General features: G+C 40.4%; 1 protein-coding gene across 8 annotated transcripts in view; it reads left to right on the forward strand.

Moving 5' to 3' along the window:
* The first annotated feature begins 12,193 nt into the window (after nt 1-12,193).
* Nucleotides 12,194-19,785, forward strand: part of DNAAF4 (dynein axonemal assembly factor 4) — an 81,599-nt gene continuing 74,007 nt past the window's right edge. For 5 of the 8 annotated variants that reach the window (XR_004030425.1, XR_004030424.1, XR_004030426.1 and 2 more), the window contains exons 1-3: nt 12,399-12,571; nt 12,919-13,066; nt 19,246-19,379. Coding sequence is in view for 5 of the 8 variants with exons in the window: in XM_030814060.1 (XP_030669920.1) it covers nt 12,449-12,571; nt 12,919-13,066; nt 19,246-19,379 (405 nt within the window). In the remaining 3 variants the exon portion in view is untranslated. Of the gene's footprint in view, nt 12,572-12,918; nt 13,067-19,245; nt 19,380-19,785 lie in introns of all 8 variants that reach the window. The other 3 variants (XM_012507290.1, XM_003266953.1, XM_003266954.2) reach the window with 1 other exon arrangement.

A 19,785-nucleotide genomic window follows, 5' to 3' on the forward strand; every position in this document is an offset into this window, starting at 1 on the left:
CCATATAAAGAACCAGACTGAGCTGATAGAGCTGAAAAACTCACTACAAGAATCTTATAATACAATCAGAAGTATTAACAGTATAATAAACCAAGCTGAAGAAACAATCTCAGAGCTTGACAATCAGTTCTTCAAATTATTCAATCAGACAAAAATAAAGAATTTTTTTGAATAAGCAAAACCTCTGAGTAATATGGGATTATGTAAAGAGACCAAATCGATGACCCATTGACATCCCTGAAAGAGAAGGAGAGAGAGAAAGCCGCTTGGAAAACATATTTGGGAATACTGACCATGAAAATTTCCCCAACCTTACTAGAAAGGTTGGCATTCAAATTCAGGAAATTTAGAGAAGCCCTGCAAGATACTATTCAAGGCTATCATCCTGAAGACACATAGTCATTAGATTCTTCAAGGTCAACATGAAAGAAAAAATATTAAAGGCGGCTAGAGAAAAGGGGCAAGTCACCTACAAAGGGAACCCCATCAGGCTAACAATGGACCTTTCAACAGAAATCCTACAAGCCAGAAAAACCTGGGGCTAATAGTCAGCATCCTTAAAGAAAAGAAATTTCAGCCAAGAATTTCATATCCAGCCAAATGAAGCTTCATAAGTGAAGGAGAAATAAAATCCTTTTCAGACAAGCAAATGCTAAGGGAATTCATTACCACCAGACTTGCCTTACGAGAGGTTTTTAAGGTAATGCTAAACAGGGAAATGAAAGACCATTAGTGACCACCACAAAAAGACACTCAAGCATATTGACCGTTGAAACTAAAGCAAATATGCAATCAAGTCTTCAAGTCTACATAACAACCAGCTAACAATATAATGATGTGATCAAATCAGCACACATCAATACTAACTTTGAATGTAATGGGGCTAAAAATCCCGCTTAAAGGGCATGGAGTGGCAAGCTGGATAAAAAAGCAAGACCCAATGGTGTGCTATCATTAAGAGACCCATCTCACGTGCAAGGACACTCACAGGCTCAAAGTAAAGGGATGGAGAAAGATCCATCAAGTAAACAGAAAACGAAAGAGTAGGAGTTGCAATTCTTATTTCCGACAAAACAGACTTTAAATGAAGAATGATCAAAAAGGACAAAGAAGGCATTACACAACAATAAAGAGCTTAGTTCAACAAGAAGATTTAACTAGACTAAATATATATTAACCAAACACTGGAGCGCTAGATTCATAAGACAATTTCTTACAGACTTACAAAGAGACTTAGATAACCACACAATAATAGTGAGAGACTTCAATGCCCCACTGACAGTATTGGACAGATCATTGAGGCAGAATAACTAACAAAGATATTTGGGATCTAAACTTGACACTTGACCAAACAGACCTAACAGACATCTATAGAACACTTCACCCAACAAAAGCAGAATATACATTCTTCTCATCTGCACATGGCATATACTCTGAAATTGACCACATGCTCAGCCATGAAGCAATTCTCAACTAAATTAAAAAAAAAAATCATACCAACCACATTCTCAGACCACTGTGCAATAAAAATAGAAAATTTTATTTCTATTATTTTATTTCTATTATTATTTATTTACCAAGAAGATCTCTCAAAACCAATTAAATGGAAATTAAATAATCTGCTCTGGAATGACTTTTGGGTAAACAATAAAATTAAGGCAGAAACTAAGAAATTATTTGAAATGAATGAAAATGAAGATACAAAATACCAGAATCTCCAGGACATAGCTAAAGCAATGTTAAAAGGAAAGTTTAGGCTGGGCGCAGTGGCTCACACCTGTGATCCCAGCACTTTGGGAGGCCAAGGCAGGCGAATCACAAGGTCAAGAGATTGACACCATCCTGGCCAACAACATGAAACTCATCTCTACTAAAAATACAAACATTAGCTGGGCATGGTGGCACACACCTGTAGTCCCAACTACTAGGGTGGCTGAGGCAGGAGAATCACTTGAACCCAGGAGGTGGAGCTTGCAGTGAGCCGAGATCACACCACTGCACTCCAGCCTGGTGACAGAGAGAGACTCCGTCAGAAAAAAAAAAAAAAAAAAAAAGGAAAGTTTATAGCACTAAACACCCATATCAAAAATTAGAAAGATCTCAGGCCAGGTGTAGTGGCTCACGCCTGTAATCCCAGCACGTTGTGAGGCCAAGGTGGGCAGACCACAAGGTCATGAGATCAAGACCATCCTGGCCAACATGGTGAAACCCCATCTCTACTAAAAATACAAAAATTAGCTGGGCATGGTGGCAGGTGCCTGTAATCCCAGCTACTTGGGAGGCTGAGGCAGGAGAATCACTTGAACCTGGGAGGCGTAGGTTGCAGTGAGCCGAGATTACGCCACTGCACTCCAGCCTGGTGACAGAGTTGAGACTCCGTCTCAAGAAAAAAAAAAACACAAAAAAATTAGCCAGGCGTGGTGCTGCTCATCTATAGTCCCAGCTGCTCGGGAGGCTGAGGCTGGAGAATGGCATGAACCCAGGAGGCAGAGGTTGCAGTGAGCCAAGAGCACGCCACTGCACTCCAGCCTGGGTGACAGAGCGAGACTCCATCTAAAAAAAAAAAAAAAAAAATTAAATAAGTGAGAAAGATCTCAAATTAACAACCTAACTTTACTCCTAGAGAAACTATAAGAAAAACATAAAGCCAGCCCCAAAGCTAGCAGAAGAAAAGAAATAACCAAAATCAGAGCTGAACCAAACAAAATGGAGATGAGAAAAGCCATGAAAAAGATCAACAAAACCAAAAGCTGGTTTTTTGAAAGAATAAGATTGATAGACTGTTAGCTAGACTAATAAAAAAAGAGAGAAGATCCAAATAAACACAATCAGAAATGACAAAGATGACATGAACACTGACCCCATAGAAATACAAAAACCATCAGAGACTATTATGAACATCTCTATGCACATAAGCTGGAAAACCTACAACAAATGGGTAAATTCCAGGAAACATACAACCTCCAAAGATTAAACCAGAAAGAAATGGAAACCCCAAACAGATCAATAATGAGTTCTGAAATTGAATCAGTAATGAAAATCCTACCCACCGAAAAATCCCTAGACCACATGGATTCACAACTGCATTCTACCAAATGTATGAAGCAGAGCTGGTACCAATCCTACTGAAACTATTCCAAAAAATTGAGGGGGAGGGACTCCTTCCTAACTCATTCTATGAGGCCGGCATCATTCTGATACAAAGACCTGGCAGAGACACAACAAAAAAAGAAAACTTCAGGTCAATATCTCTGGTAAAGATAGGTGCAAAAATCCTCTACAAAATACTAACAAATCAAGTCTGGTAGCATATCAAAAAGCGAAGCCACCACAACCAAGTAGGCTTTTTCCCTGGGATGCAAGGTTGGTTCAACATAGGTAAATTAATAAATGTGATTTATCACATAAACAGAACTAAAAACAAGACTAAATGATCACCTCAATAAAGAAGAAAAGGCATTCAGTAAAACCCAACACTCCTTCATGTTAAAAACCTTCAACAAACCAGGCGTTGAAGGTACATACCTCAAAATAATAAGAGCCATCTATGACAAACCCACAGTCAACATCATATTGAATGGGCAAAAGCTGTAAGTATTCCCCTTGAGAACGGGAAAAAGACAAGGATGCCTACTCTTATCACTCCTATTCAGTACAGTACTGGAGCTCCTAGCCAGAGCAATCAGGCAAGAGAAAGAAATAAAAGACATCAAAATAAGAAGAGAGGAAGTTAAACCATCTCTCTTCACAGACAATATGATTCTATACCTAGAAAACCCTATAGTCTCTGCCCAAAGTCTCCTAATCTGATAAACAACCTCAAGGTCTCCTAGATCTGATAAACAACTTCAGCAAAGTTTCAGGATACAAAAGTCAATGTACAAAATTCAGTAGCATTTCTACACACCAATAATGTCCAAGCTGAGAGCCAAATTAAAAAAAAAAAATCTCATTCACAATAGCCACAAAAAGAATAAAACACCTAGGACTACAGGTATTAGTCTGTTTTCATGCTGCTGATAAAGACATCCCTGAGACTGGGCAATTTGCAAAGGAAAGAGGTTTAATTGGACTTAGAGTTCAATGTGGCTGGGAAAACCTCACAATCATGGAAGAAGGCAAGGAGAAGCAAGTCACATCTTACATGGATGGTGGCAGGCAAAGAGAGGAGCACTTGTGCAGGGAAATTCCTGTTTTTATAACCATCAGATCTCTTGAGACTTATTCACTATCATGAGAACAGCATGGGAAATACCTGCCCCCATGATTCAATTACCTCCCTCCGGGTCCCTCCCACAACACGTGGGAATTCAAGATGAGATTTGAGTGGGGACACAGCCAAACCATATCAATACATCTAACCAGGGAAGTGAAAGATTTATATAATGAGAATTACAAAACAGCGCTGAAAGAAATCAGAGACAAAACAAACAAACGGAAAAACATCCCATGCTCATGAATAGGAAGAATCAATATTGTTAAAATGGTCATACTGCTCAAAGCAATTTACAGATTTGATGCTGTTCCTATCAAACTCCTGACATTTTCCACAGAATTAGAAAAAAACTATTTTAAGATTCATTTAGAACCAAAAAAGACCCTGAATAGCCAAAGCAATCCTAAGCAAAAAGAACAAAGCCAGAGACATCACACTACCTGACTTCAAACTATACTACAAGGCTTCTGTAACAAAAACAGACATATAGAGCAATGGAACAAGTTAGAGTTCCCAGAAATAAAGTAACACATCTGCAACCATACGATCTTCAGCAAAGCTGATGCTAACAAGCAGTGGGAAAAGAACTCACTAGTCAATAAATGGTGCTAGGATAACTGGCTAGCCATACACAGAATGTTGAAACTGGAACCCAATGTTTCACCATGTACAAAAATGAACTCAAGATGGATTAAAGACTGAAGTGTGAAACCTAAAACTATAAAAACCCTAGAAGAAAACCTAGGAAATACTATTCTGGACATCAGCCCTGACAAAGACTTCATGATGAGAATTCCAAAAGCAATTGCAACAAAACCCAAAAACTGACAAGTGGGACCTGATTAAACTAAAGAGCTTCTGCACAGCAAAAGAAACTATCAATCCTATTCTGGGCATCAGCCCTGACAAAGACTTCATGATGAAGATTCCAAAAGCAATTGCAACAAAAATAAAGACTGACAAGAGGGACCTAATTAAACTAAAGAGCTTCTACACAGCAAAAGAAACTATCAACAGAGTTAACAGGCAACCTACAGAATGGAAGAAGATCTTTGCAAACTATGCATCTGACAAAAGTCTAATATTCAGCATCTATAAAGAACTTAGATCAATAAGCAAAAATCGAATGACCCCATTAAAAAAAGGGCAAAGGACATGAACAGATACTTCTCAAAAGAAGACATACACACCAATAAGCATATGAATAAATGCTCAATATCACTAATGATTAGAGAAATGCAAATCAAAACCACAAGGAGATAACCATCTCACACCAGTCCGAATGGCTACTAATAAAAAGTCAAAACATAACAGATGCTGGTGAGGTTGTGGAGAAAAGCAAATGCTTATACACTGTTGGTGGGAATGTAAATTAGTTCAGCCACTGTGGAAAGCAGTCTGGAGATTTCTTGAGGAACTTAAAATAGAACTACCATTTGACCCAGCAATCCCATTACTGGGTATATACTCAGAGGAATATAAATCATTCTGCCATAAAGACACATGCATGCATATGTTCATTGCAGTACTATTCACAATAGCAAAGACATGGAATCAACCTAAATGCCCATCAGTGGTAGACTGGATAAAGAAAAAGTGATCCATATATACCATGGAATACTATGCAGCCATAAAAAAGGACAAGATCATGTCCTTTGTAGCAACATGGGTGGGGTTGGAAGCCATTATCCTAAGTGAGTTAACATAGGTACAGAAAACCAAATACCACATGTTCTCACTGATAAGTGGGAGCCAAACATTCACTTTAAGATTCTGAACTATATTCAATTAAGTTATGAATAATCTTTGAATGCTTTGATAATTTCTTTCTTTCTTTTTTTTGAGATGGAGTCTCGCTCTGTCACCCAGGCTGGAGTGCAGTGGCGCAATCTCGGCTCACTGCAAGCTCCGCCTCCCTGGTTCAAGCCATTCTCCTGCCTCAGCCTCCCGAGTAGCTGGGACTACAGGCACCTGCCACTATGCCCGGCCAATTTTTTTGTATTTTTAGTAGAGATGGGGTTTCACCGTGTTAGCCAGGATGGTCTCAATCTCCTGACCTCGTGATCTGCCTGCCTCGGCCTCCCAAAGTGCTGGGATTACAGGTGTGAGCCACCGCGCCCGGCCTGCTTTGATAATTTCTAAGTAATATAGAATCCCCAGACCAATCTCAGTTGTTATTTCATACACATGCTTTTGGATTTTATTTTTATAAGTTATAGAGTGGTTCTTTGAGTCTTATTAATGAACGTGTTAAATTTTTTCCACTTTAATGTGTGAAAGGGATGTGTGTGGACATATGAGGTTGCATTATGTGAACTTACGAGCTTTTCTGGGCTACTAAATGCTTGTTATATATAACAAATAGTTCTCAATTGCCACTTTCTAGTAGTTTCCATGAAGTAAAAGTAGCTTCTTTGATTACAGTTCTAAATAATACAAGTGGTAGAGATTATTGCAGGTGCAGTGTGACAGAGAAGTATGAAGAGAACAGCATTATTTGAAGCAAAGTGTTTGATGTAGAATGTTAAAAAAGATAGTAAAGAATGAAACTTGGATGGTGAGGAAAATTAAAGTCATGCAAACAGTGAACTTTATTTGCATTGGTTTATCATAACTACAGATAATGAGTCTGAAAAGAAGCAATAAAATTTATTACAACTGTTAGTAAGTTTTGCCCAGTTTTTATAAGTTTTACGAGTAGAAATTTAAGATAAAGTAAAAATGTAAAGTTTTTAACTGCCTAAAGTTTAAGTTAATACAAAATTATAATTTATTTTTTCCCTTATGTTAAAATGATAAATTGTTTTCAGATCCTTCGGTCTGTTGTTAACCACAGGCAGGTTATTTCTTTTACCTTCAATTTAATTTACTCAGATAATGAAATTTTATTTTTTTGAGACAGGGTCTTGCTCTGTCACCCAGGCTGGAGTGCAGTGGTGCCAACATGGATCATTGCAGCCTTCAATTCCCGTACTCAAGCAATCCTCCCACCTAAGCCCCTTGAATAGCTGGGACTACAGGTGTGAGCCACCATGCCTGAGTAATTTTTTTTTTTTCTTTAGAGACATTATCTCACTATGTTGCTCAGGCTGGTTTCAAACTACTGAGCTCAAGCGTCAAGTGCTCTGCCCACCTCAGTTTCCCAAAGTGCTAGGGTTATAGGTGTGAGCCACTGAGCCCAGCCTGAAATTTTATACCTCACCAGAAAAGTTTTCTGCTTTTGTCATGGCCTTGATTACAGTACTTAAAAACAAAAACAAAAAACAAAGTACTCATGCTGAAAAAGCTGAAGTTCCTTACAATTGTGTTATCTTTTAGGATTTTTTTCACCCTGTATTTTTCTTTTCTCTAGGCACCATGAGATCCAGTGTCACCTCCTGTGGCAACCTTGATTTATAGGTAGTCAAGTTAAAATAATTCATTGTTCTCAGATTTCTATGATTTTTTTCTTAAGTGACAAATTCTCCTATGATAACTTTTTGATTATGCTTTTCCAAGATCAAACCCTAAATTGTATTTTCAAAAATTCAAGATGTCTTTTAGAACTAACCGTGTTTGAGTTTTCCCAAGAGGCCCCTAAAAATCATGAAGATTTATTCTTTTTTTTTTTTTTTGAGATAGAGCCTCGCTGTGTTGCCAGGCTAGAGTGCAATGGCGTGATCTCACCACTAGATTTATTCTTTACTAAAAAAGGAATGGTAAAAATAATTGAAATTGCCTGATATATTTCATATTTCTGAAGTAGCGCAACATTATTGTAAGAAATGCATGGGAAGAACTGTCAAATTTAAAGTAAAATGTTAACATTTTAAACTCTACTCAATTATAAACTAAACTCAATTTTAAAATGTTTAAAAAATGTGTGTACGACACAAAAACAAACCTTCATGTTTGTTTATATTCTCCCCTTATTAATCCTCTTTAAGGATTAATTAAGCATACAAAATTCTGCTTTAATAATAGCTGTTCTCCTTAAGAGTTCTTTAAAACTTTTTTTTTTTTTTTACTTAAATAAGTAGGCTGGGTATGGTGGCTCATGCCTGTAATCCTAGCACTTTGGGAGGCTGAGGTGGGTAGATCCTCTGACGTCAGGAGTTCGAGACCAGCCTGGCCAACATGGTGAAACCCCATCTCTACTAAAAATACAAAAAAATTAGCCAGGCATGGTGGTGCACGCCTGTAGTCCCAGTTACTAGGGAAGCTGAGGCAGGAGAATCACTTGAACCCAGGAGGTGGAGGTTTCAGTGAGCCAGGATCACACCACTGCACTCCAGTCTGAGCAATGGAGTGAGACTCTGTTTCAAAAAACAAAAAAATGAAATAACTCGTATTGTGCCAAAACAAGTCTAATAGGAAAAACAAGCAAGCTCATACCCTATAAATATATATCTAAGATATTAGAACCCAAAACAAAAGGAAAATTATGCAGGGTCACTTCACATTCTATATGACCTCTACCTAGATATTCTCATTTAATTTTAAATCACATTATCATTTCCTAAAGCCCAAATTTAAAATAGTAAAATAACTAATGCATTTAACACCTAGTGCCTAGATTTTGGTCTGTAAAGCCATTCTCCACTAAATAGAACTAAAAGTTCTTGGAGAATTTCATTTCCTAGAGAAAAAAAAAAGAAAAGAAAAAACTTTAAGGTGGACCTAAGTGATCTTGCTACCAGAATGAGGGATTTTTTTAAATGCCTTTTAAAGTTCCAAACTGGTGTTAAGAAAACATAGAAAGCAACTTTTCCAATGGCAAAATTTTGAAATTTGCACATCAAAAGTAAATAAAATTATAGGTAATTAATTTTAGGTTATGAATAGTAAATCATACTTAATTTTTGCTTCATAATGTATGGTTACACTCTCTAAGAACCTCAGGATATGAAATAAGGAAATAAGTATGCTTGTGTACTATAGAGATTGTTTTGAAATTTTTACTTTAAACTTGTAATATTTTTTACAAACAAAATAATTTATGTATATACATACATAAACTATTAATAATAAAAGGAGTAATATAAATCTATCACTGAAAATTACAGAGAGAGAAAAAAAATAACATGGTGATATGGTTTGGCTGTGTCACCACCCAAATCTCATCTTGAATTATAGTTCCCATAATCCCAACGTGGGGACCCAGTGGGTGATAACCGAATCATGGGGGCAGTTACCCCCATGCTGCTCTCATGATAGTGGGTGAGTTCTCATGAGAGCTGATGATTTTATAAGGGGCTTCCCCCTGCTTTGCTCTGCACTTCTCTTTGCTGCGGTCACGTGAAGAAGGACGTGTTTGCTTTCCCTTCCACCAAGATTGTAAGATTCCTGAGGCCTCCCCAGCCTTGCAGAATTGTGAGTCAATTAAACCTCTTTCCTTTATAACCAGTCTTGGGTATGTCTTTATTAGCAGCGTGAGAACAGACTAATACACCTGTCAATCTCCTTGATGCTTTCTGATTGCACGCTTTAATGCAATGAACAGAATCAAACAAAAACGACCTTGGGTGTTTTCTCTGGATTTTCCTGGGCAACCAGCCAGTGGGACTTGGACCTCCTGGCTCACAGTTGGAGGGGCTACACCTGAACTCAGCTTTTCATGGGATGGATAGTTTCTTCCAACACAAGTTCCAACAACTTTCTGTGTGACCCAAGGTCTCCAGATACTGGATAGTGGGCTTTTTCTAAAAATGCATATAGGGCCAGGCGCAGTGGCTCACGCCTGTAATCCCAGCACTTTGGGAGGCCGAGGGGGGCACATCACGAGGTCAGGAGACTAAGACCATCCTGGCTAACACGGTGAAACCCCGTCTCTACTAAAAATACAAAAAATCAGCCAGGCGCGGTGGTATGTGCCTGACCAACTTGTCAAGTTTTTAAGGTATGGTTCATTCAGAATCTAAAAGTTTAGTAGGATCATGGTAGTCAGGAGAATAATTTCGCTGCAGAGCTGTGTATGTGTTTAGCAAAGTGACTGCTAACAGATTTTCCTGAAATCCCCAACAGCACAAGGTATCCTTTACATTATTATCTTTCATGCATATAAAATCTCACTTATATTTCTGTATAGTGGGAGAACCTGTACTTTAACATTTTATATGAAAAAAATGCATAAACCCTGTCTTTTGAAGACATATACGATTTGGAAACAATATGGTAAAAGTAGGAATAGAACAAAAGGGGGAAAATGACAAAAGAAATTTTTACAAAATCCACGGGATTTGTAGGTTTCTCAGCTTAAACGGACACGGGAAAGCAAGTCTAGGATGACTCCCAGTATTCAAAGTTACCAGAAGCTTGAGATGATGAACTGCTAAGGTAGTGAGGGTGCCCTGTTTTGGGAAAAAGATTGTTTTCTCTTCAAATCTGTTGCTCCTTATCTTTCCTCAATGAATTTCTAAGGAGCATTGAAATTTGTGTGAAAGAAAGGCTTCCAAAAGTAAGTAAGTTTAAAATCCAGGATTTTGTATTATACTTTCAGATTTCCCCAAAGGCCCAGTTTCCCTGTTTTTTTTTTTTTTTGTTTTGTTTTTTTAAAATTTAAAAAAAGTTTAAATTCAAAAGCCCCAAGTGGGAAGTAATTTGTGTGTACCTAAATATTGTATACATTCACTGTTTTATCCCAGTTAATTTATAAACTGGGTGTACAGAAAGCAGCCTGGAGCAAAAACATTGGAATGGGAGTTAAGAGATCAGGATTTTAATGATGGTCTGCTATTAATCTATACGAAAATGGTTTGTGTATAGGTTTCAGATTCCTTAAATATGTAGAATAAGACTACATAATCTTCAAGCTTCTCTGCAGCACTTAAGTTCAGATTCTACTTAAGCACTTATGGAATGCGTCAGTGTAATTCCAATTTACCCTATTCCCGATTTGTAGCAAAGCATTTGTCAGATGAATCATAGGGTCGTTTCTCCTCAGTTTTCAAACTTTGGAGCAAAACCTGTATAGGTGCTTTTGGCGGCCTTATAGCTGATAGGATTTGCAGGATACAATAGCTTAGATAAGCTCCTGGTATGTGTTGTGAACAAACGTTCTCTGAAGAGGAATTTGGAGCAAAGCAACTATTTCAGTGAACAGTTTGCAAACTGGGGAGTTGAAGCCTTAGGTGTAAAACAAAGATGCATTCCAGAGAACAAAGGGAGGGTTTGGGTTTTATAGCAAAAGTTTCTGCCCAGGTTCCCAATCAGGATTGTTTATACAAATGAAGGATTGAACTGCACTTAGTTCTGATTGGCTGATACAGCTGAGCCCTGATTGGTTGAGGCAGGTGAGCCCTATAAGACCCAACACTCAACAGAGGTGTGGATTTGGGGAGAACGCAGAGTCCATGTGTGACCGCTAGTGGGTAAACATGGCCACGTGTCTCTATTTTGAATTTAGACCCAGTTAGCCACTCTGGATGTTGACGGATTGGCTCTTTCAGGTTCACATTTGTTCATAGTCTGTATGACCAAGAAATTTCCAAAACAGAACAACTAGACTAACCCTTAATAGCCTCAATCAGAAGAAACAGACAAGACACCGCACCAATGGCGTATGGGCATTGCACCTGCTCCTCATGGGCTGCTTTCCCGAGCCTTATGCCCACAGCCCTCCTTAGCATTATCAGGCTGGAAGTGCTTTTTTTCTTTTTTTTCTTTTCTTTCTTTCTTTTGAGACGGGGTTTCGCTCTTGTTGCCCAGGCTGGAGTGCAATGGCGCGATCTCGGCTCACTGCAACCTCTGCATCCCGGGTTCGAGCGATTCTGCTGCCTCAGCCTCCAGAGTAGCTGAGATTACAGGTATGCACCACCACGCCCGGCTAATTTTGTATTTTTAGTAGAGACGGGGTTTCTACATATTGGTCAGGCTGGTCTCGAACTCGCAACCTCAGGTGATACACCTGCCTCGGCCTCCCAAAGTGCTGGGATTACAGGCGTCAGCCACCGCGCCCGACCCACGGAGTGCTTTTTTTTTTTTTTTTTCCTTAAGCAGAGGGTATGGGCCTACTTCTCTGAACACTCGCTCAGATCGTAAGGTAACACCAAGAATCGGCATCACACTCGGGTCGGGGCGCCTAGATAGTCACGCATGGAGTCCGCAAGGTGGTGGCGCCCGAGCACGCTGGGAACGCAGGGCCCCCGGCCGGCCTGACCCGGAAGGGCTGGCGCATGGTAACCCCAGCTTCCCTAGCAACCAAGCAGGCGCAAGCAGCAACCAGTCGCGCTATCCGCTCCCGTTACTCCCGGAATGCCCCTTCGGGTTAGCGATTACAGCTGGCAGCAGACGAAGACTGCGGTCTTTCTGTCTCTGCCCCTCAAAGGCGTGTGCGTCAGAGACACGGACGTGTTCTGCACGGAAAACTATCTGAAGGTAAGAATGCAAGTCTTGCCTGCCGGTCTCCGGGGGTGTGGTCCGAAGCTCCTGCAAGAGCGCAGCTAGGCACGAGCAACAGGCTCATCTTTGCAGATAAACGTCCTAAATTTTTAATCCTATTTAAAAAATGAATCCCATACAGGTGAGACACCATCTGTAGACAGATAATCAGATCAGAGACTACTTTTATCCAGGGCTTCCTCATATGCCTTGCTGATCTTTCACTACCTGGCATAAATTTAGTGGGCCTTTTAGAAAGTTATTTTACCTTTTTCACGTGTTTCTTAATACGCGTGCTTGATTTGTGTAATTAACTTAGTTTCCGTTTTCACCCTTCTGCATAGGTCAACTTTCCTCCATTTTTATTTGAGGCATTTCTTTATGCTCCCATAGACGATGAGAGCAGCAAAGCAAAGATTGGGAATGACGCCATTGTCTTCACCTTGTATAAAAAAGAAGCGGCCATGTGGGAGACCCTTTCTGTGACGGGTGGTAAGTTCTTTATTAAAAGATGTTCATCTGGTTGTACCTTTTCTGTTTCAGACCTTTTAAAAAATTCTATTTTGAAACACCTATAATGTGTAGGGGAAGATAGTTTTTTTTTTTTTTTTTTTTTTTTTTTAAGAGTCTGCTCTGTCGCCCAGGCTGGAGTGCAGTGGCATGATCTCGGCTTACTGCAACCTCTGCCCCCCGGGTTCAAGGGATTCTCCTACCTCAGCCTCTCAAGTAGCTGGGATTACAGGTGTCCGCCACCACGCCCGGCTAAATTTTTTTTGTATTTTTAGTAGAGCGTTTCGCCATGTTGGCCAGGCTGGTCTCACACTCCTGACCTTAAGTGATCCACCCGCCTGAACTTCCCAAAGTGCTGGGATAACGGGTGTGAGCCACCACACCCGGCCAGGTGGACTTTCCTTTTACTCTCCAAGGTTCAATAGCTGAAGGATTGACAGAAGAAAATGTATAGAAATTTATTAATTTTTAATGTTAGTGCTTGGGGGCATCACAGGGAAAAAAGTGAATAGCCCCCCAAGTAGTGAGATTTGAGAGCTTAGGGACTCTCTTAATAGGGGAAGGGGGAGGGGATGTAGGCCACTTAGAACGGGAAATGATTTTTAGGAAAGATGAATGGATCCTTAGGAGAATAGATAGGAGATGTGATCGTTTTTAACAAAATTTGTCATAGTGTGGTGTTGATTTATAGTTTCCTCTTTTGGGAAAATAGTCAATATTCCCTGGTTAATGAAACTCCAGGGGAAGGGATTTATGACACTTGAGTTCCTTTGGAGAATCTGTTTTTAGGCAGATAAGAGGAGTTCAGACAAAACGTCTCCCTGCATTTGCTGCTTTCAGTTGCCTTTAACTCAAAATGATTGCTATATCAAAGCAGCATATTTTGGGGTGGCATATCCTGAACTCTTTCAATCGCTCTTTTAGAAAAAAAAAAAGGCTTATGAGCCTAATTTAAGTGATACAGTGCTTCAGCAGCCATTTAAATAAACCTAAAGGCTGAATTAGTCAAAGTTAGAGCACATTAAGCGGAAGATGTGGGCTCATATCTTAAGGATAAGCCCTCCTGATATATAGCCTTTATTGAGTACTTAACTTTGCATTAGGCGTTAACATGCCTGTAATTCCATGAAACAACCTCTCACTTAGGTATTATTACCCTTTTTTTACAGGGGAGGCTACTGACACATGGAAAGGTTGAGTAATTGGCAAAATCACACAGCTGGTGACTGGCAGCCTGGAACTGGAGCCTTAGCAGTTTCACTCTAGAGCAGATGTTCCCAACCCTGGCTATATATTTGAATCAGCTATGGAATTTTAAAATAATACCCTAATCCAGTCAAATCAGTTTCTGGGAATAGGACTCAGGTGTTGGAAGTTTTTGAAAAGCTTTCCAGGAATTATAATGTGCAGCCAAAGTTGAAATCCCCAGTTGTTGTTGTTTGTTTAGAGAGACGGAGTCTCGCTCTGTCACCCAGGCTGGAGTGCAGTGGTGCGATCTCGGCTCACTGCAACCTCCACCTCCCTAGGTTTAAGTGATTCTTCAGCCTCAGCCTCCCGAGCAGCTGGGACTACAGGCACGCACCACCACGTCCACCTAATTTTTGTATTTCTTAGTAGAGACAAGGTTTCACTATATGTTGGCCAGGCTGGTCTCAAACTCCTGACCTCAAGTGATCCACCCGCCTCGGCCTCCCAAAGTGCCGGGATTACAGCCATGAGCCACCGCGACTGGCCTGACATCCCCAGTTTTAAAGCTAGTTCTCTGTAGTCTTACTAAGCTAGTTGTCAGTACTTTGTACTAATACCAAGATCAGCGTCGATAGTAATTGTCCTCTACTGCTTTAGCCCTGTTTCCTTCCTTCCTTCTTTAGTTGTCATGTTTTCTGATACTTTATGTTTACTGCCTGGAATTTATTTTTTTTAATTTTGAGTTTTTTAAGAGATAGAATCTCACTCTATCACCAATGCTGGAGTGCAGTTGGTGTTACCATAGCTCATTGTAACCTCAAACTCCTAGGTTCCAGCAATTCTCCTGCCTCGACCTCCTGAGTAGCTGGGACTACAGGTGTGCACCAAAACACCTAGTTAATTATTTTTATTTTTGTAGAGACAGGGTCTCACTATGTTGCCCATAGGTCTTGAACTCCTAGGCTCAAGTGATCCTCCCACTTTGGCCTCCCAAATGCTGGGATTTCAGGCGTTGAGCCACTGCACCAACCCTACTGCCTGGAATTTCTTTTAAGCCTTTGGCATTAAGCCTTGAATATGGACTCTTGAGGGTAGAAAGAGTTGCAACCATTCTTTCTATCAAGGCTTTCTTGGTATCTTGTAGTGGAATTTAATTTTTAATTTCCAAGACCAAGGTAGAATTTATTTTTCTAAGATCAGGTATTCAGCTCAGAGAATACTGGTTAAGGTATGTTAACATAGCCAGTTTACTTAATTTTTTTTTTTTTAGTGAGCCCCAGACTACCTAAAGAGTTTTAAAGAATCAGATTCCTGCTTTCTGACCTCTTACTTCCTCTGTGACTCAGTAAGTCTGTGTTGGGTCCTGAGGATGTTGTAAAACACACCCAGTGTGTTTCGACTTCTTACCTAAAATTGCATGTACATTCATTTTGACTCTTATAAATTAACTTTTTCTGTAAAGGACCAGATAGTATTTTAGACTTCGCAGGCCATATGGTCTCTGTCACATCTATTCAGCTCTGCCATTGTAGCACAAAAGTAGCCACAGATGATTCATATTTATGGACATTTAAATTTGAATTTCATCTAATTTTTAAATGCCACAAAATGTTTTGATTTTTTTCATCCGTTTAAAAATGTAAAAATTATTCAAGGCTTGTGGGCCGAGGGGAAACAGGTGGCAGGTTGGATTCGGCCCATGGGTCATAGTTTGCCAACCTCTGATTTAGACAAATCAAAACAGTCTTAAAACTGACTTAAGCTGAGCACAGTGGCTCATGCTTGTAATCCCATTACTTTGGGAGGCCGAGGCAGGTGAATCACCTGAGGTCAGGAGTTTGAGACCAGCCTGGCCAACATGGTGAAACCCTGTCTCTACTAAAAATACAAAAATTAGTCGGGCGTGGTAGTGGATGCCTGTAATTCCAGCTACTTGGGAGACTGATGCAGGAGAATCGCTTGAACCTGGGTAGTGGAGGTTGCAGTGAGCTGAGATCTCACCACTGCACTCCAGCCTGGGCAACAGAGTGAGACTCCATCTCAAAAAAAATAAAAAATAAAAAACCACTTATTTATATCACAGTTAACGAACATTGATTCTATTTCAGAAACCAGGTTTGAGATTCCTTTAGAAATCAAACTGAGTTTGCCGGGCGTGGGGGCTCACGCCTGTAATCCCAGCACTTCGGGAGGCCGAGGCAGGCTGATCATCTGAGGTCGGGAGTCCGAGACCAGCCTGACCAACATGGAGAAACCCCGTCTCTACTAAAAATACAAAATTAGCTGGGCCTGGTGGCGCATGCCTGTAATCCCAGCTACTCAGGAGGCTGAGGCAGGAGAATCACTTTAACCCGGGAGGCGGAGGTTGCGGTGAGCCAAGATTGCGCCATTGCACTCCAGCCTGGGCAACAAGAGCGAAACTTGGATTTCAAGAAAGGAATCAAACTCAGTTTTGCCAGATACAGTGGCTCATGCCTAAAGTCTTCTCAGCACTTTAGGAGGCCAAGGTGGGAGGATCATTTGAGCCCAGGAATTCAAGACCAGCCTGGGCAACATAGGGAGACTTCACCTCTATTAAAAAAAAAAAAATTAGCCAGGCATGGTGGCATGTGCCTTATAGTCCCAGCTACTTGGGAGGCTGAGGTGGGAGGATGACTTGAGCCCAAGGGTTGGAGGCCGCAGTGAGCCATGCTCATAATGCTGCACTCCAACCTGGGTGACAGTATATGATCCTCTCTCAAAGAAATCAAACTCAGTTTTACTTGCAATTCAGTGGGATTATTTATTTAACCTTTTTTTCCACATAAAATATTGTGGAACTCCAGTTTATACACATAGACTGTCTACCTCATTATTCAAACTCTAATTTTTCTCATTTTTTCTGGAAATTCCTTCTTGATACACTCTTTACTTCTATTAGACATGGAGTATTTCATTTGGGAAGTTAATGCTGTTCCAGTTATTTCTGCCCATGAAGCTGACTCAGCTGTCTACCTTCCTGTTTTTAAACAGGAGGAGAGATGAGAAGAGGCTTCAGATCTAATTTCAGTCCTAGTTCTTAGCCAAGATCTTAGATGAATAAAATTACACACTTTTACTTACCTCTAAGTGATATTTAACATTCTCTTCAATTGTGAAGATAGGCAGCAAACAATAGTAGTATCTTAGTCTGTTTGGGTACTATAACAAAATACCATCAACTGAGAAGCTTATAAACAACAGAAATTTATTTCTCACAGTCCTGTAGGCTAGAAAGTCCAGATCAAGGTCCTGGCAGGTTTGATATGCGGTGAGGACTCACTTTCCTATAGATGGCACCGTACTGTGTCCTCGCATGGTGGAAGGGGCAAGTCTGCTTTCTGGGGCCTTCTGTATAAGGACACTACCTCCCAAAAGGCCTCACCTCCAGATAACATCACATTAAGGTTTGGGATTTTAACATGAGTTTTAGGGAAACATAAACATTCAGACCATAGCAAGTAGTATCAACAAAAACAAAAGTATGTTTATATCTGAGATACCTCTTTTATACTCATTACTACTTTGAAATTACAATATTAGACTTGTTGCTATATATTAATGCATTAATAAAGAAGCACATAATCATGTATCACAATTTGGCCGGCCGCAGTGGCTCACGCCTATAATCCCAGCACTTTGGGAGGCCGAGGTGGGCAGATCACGAGGTCAGGAGATCAGTGGTGATGCATGCCCATAGTCCCAGCTACTTGGGAGGCTGAGGCAGGAGAATTGCTTGAACCCAGGAGGCGGAGGTTGCAGTGAGCTGAGATCGGACCATGGCACTCCAGCCTGGCAACAGAGCAAGACTCCGGCTCAAAAAAGAAAGTATATCACAATTTTATTTCTTAATATTTTATAAGTGTTTTGATATAACTGAGTTTCTTTGTAGACCTGTATATTTTATTTCATACATTTTAAAACATTGTGAAAGGATTTATAAGGATTCACTACTCTGCCAAGCTGTCTGCTGCACAAAAAAGGTTAAGAACCCGTGCCTGGGGTGTGATTCATCCCTCTACCCACCCCTTATCTACTCTCCCCCACTTTATCTTCCCCTCAAGTTTTCTCCTCTCCCCGTTTTTTTTTTTTTTTTTTCTGCTCAAAGGCTAGATCTTTTCCCTCAGGCCCTGATCCTTCCCTCTATAAGATAATTTACCCATTAACGGATTGCAGCCTGCAGTTTGTGAAACATTGGGCCACATCAAATATAAAGATAACTGTGAGATCTTGCACGGTGGTTCATGCCTGTAATTCCAGCACTTTGGGAGGCCAAGGTAGGAGCATCGCTTGAGCCCAGGAGTTCAAGACCAGCCTGGGCAATATAGTGAGACCTTGTCTCTACATAAAATTTAAAAATTAGCCAGATGTGGTGGCACACACCTGTAGTCCCAGCTACTCAGGAAGCTGAGGTACGAGGATTGCTTGAGCCCAGGAGGTTAAGGTTGCAGTAAGCTGTGATTGCTCAACTGCACTCCAGCCTGGGTGACAGAGAGAGACCTTGTTTCAGGAAAACAAACAAACAAACTGTGAATAGTAAGGTTTTATATATATAATATATATAATATTATATAAATGATGATTTATTGTGATCAGGTTTATAAGCAAATAGCCCTAGTTTCTTAACAGAGAAGGAAGAGGATAAATGTGTCCTTGCACCTTCATCCTCACCCTCTCCCTCTCCCTCTCCCTCTCATTACCTGCCTCTTGTGTCCCTCCCCCATCCCTTCTTCTTCCTCTCCACCCACTTCATTCTCTAGTCATTCATTATTATTACAGTTAGTTGCTTACCTTTTAATATTAGCTTCTTGGCCAGTTTAATATTGAAAAAATATTGTTCCTTGTGAAGTTGGGTCCAAAGAAATCTCATCCTGGGTCAGTTTGTTTAGGTAGTTTTCTCATAAGTAAAGCAAATTTATCATAATTCTAATTTAGCAATATACTGTACATTTTAGTTGACAAAGAGATGATGCAAAGAATTAGAGAAAAATCTATTTTACAAGCACAAGAGAGAGCAAAAGAAGCTACAGAAGCAAAAGCTGCAGCAAAGCGGGAAGATCAAAAATATGCACTAAGTGTCATGATGAAGGTAAGCTGCAGATTGACAGGCAAGTCCTCTGAAGAGGTAAGAGTAGACTATGTGAGGAGAATGAGTTCCAGCTGCTGGACTTCCTCAGCATTTTCTTCATACTTTGTTTATAGGACTTACTGTGTTATATAGGCTGTCTGCTATTTATATGTGTGTGTGTGTGTGTTTTTTTTTTTTTTCTTGAGACCGAGTCTCGCTCTGTCGCCCAGGCTGGAGTGCAGTGGCGCGATCTCGGCTCACTGCAAGCTCCATCTCCCTGGTTCACGCCATTCTCCTGCCTCAGCCTCCCGAGTAGCTGGGACTACAGGCACCTGCCACCACGCCCAGCTAATTTTTTTGTCTTTTTAGTAGAGACAGGGTTTCACCGTGTTAGCCGGGATGGTCTTGATCTCCTGACCTCGTGATC

The sequence above is a fragment of the Nomascus leucogenys genome, chromosome 6 (assembly GCF_006542625.1).
Source record: "Nomascus leucogenys isolate Asia chromosome 6, Asia_NLE_v1, whole genome shotgun sequence".
NCBI lineage: Eukaryota > Metazoa > Chordata > Mammalia > Primates > Hylobatidae > Nomascus > Nomascus leucogenys.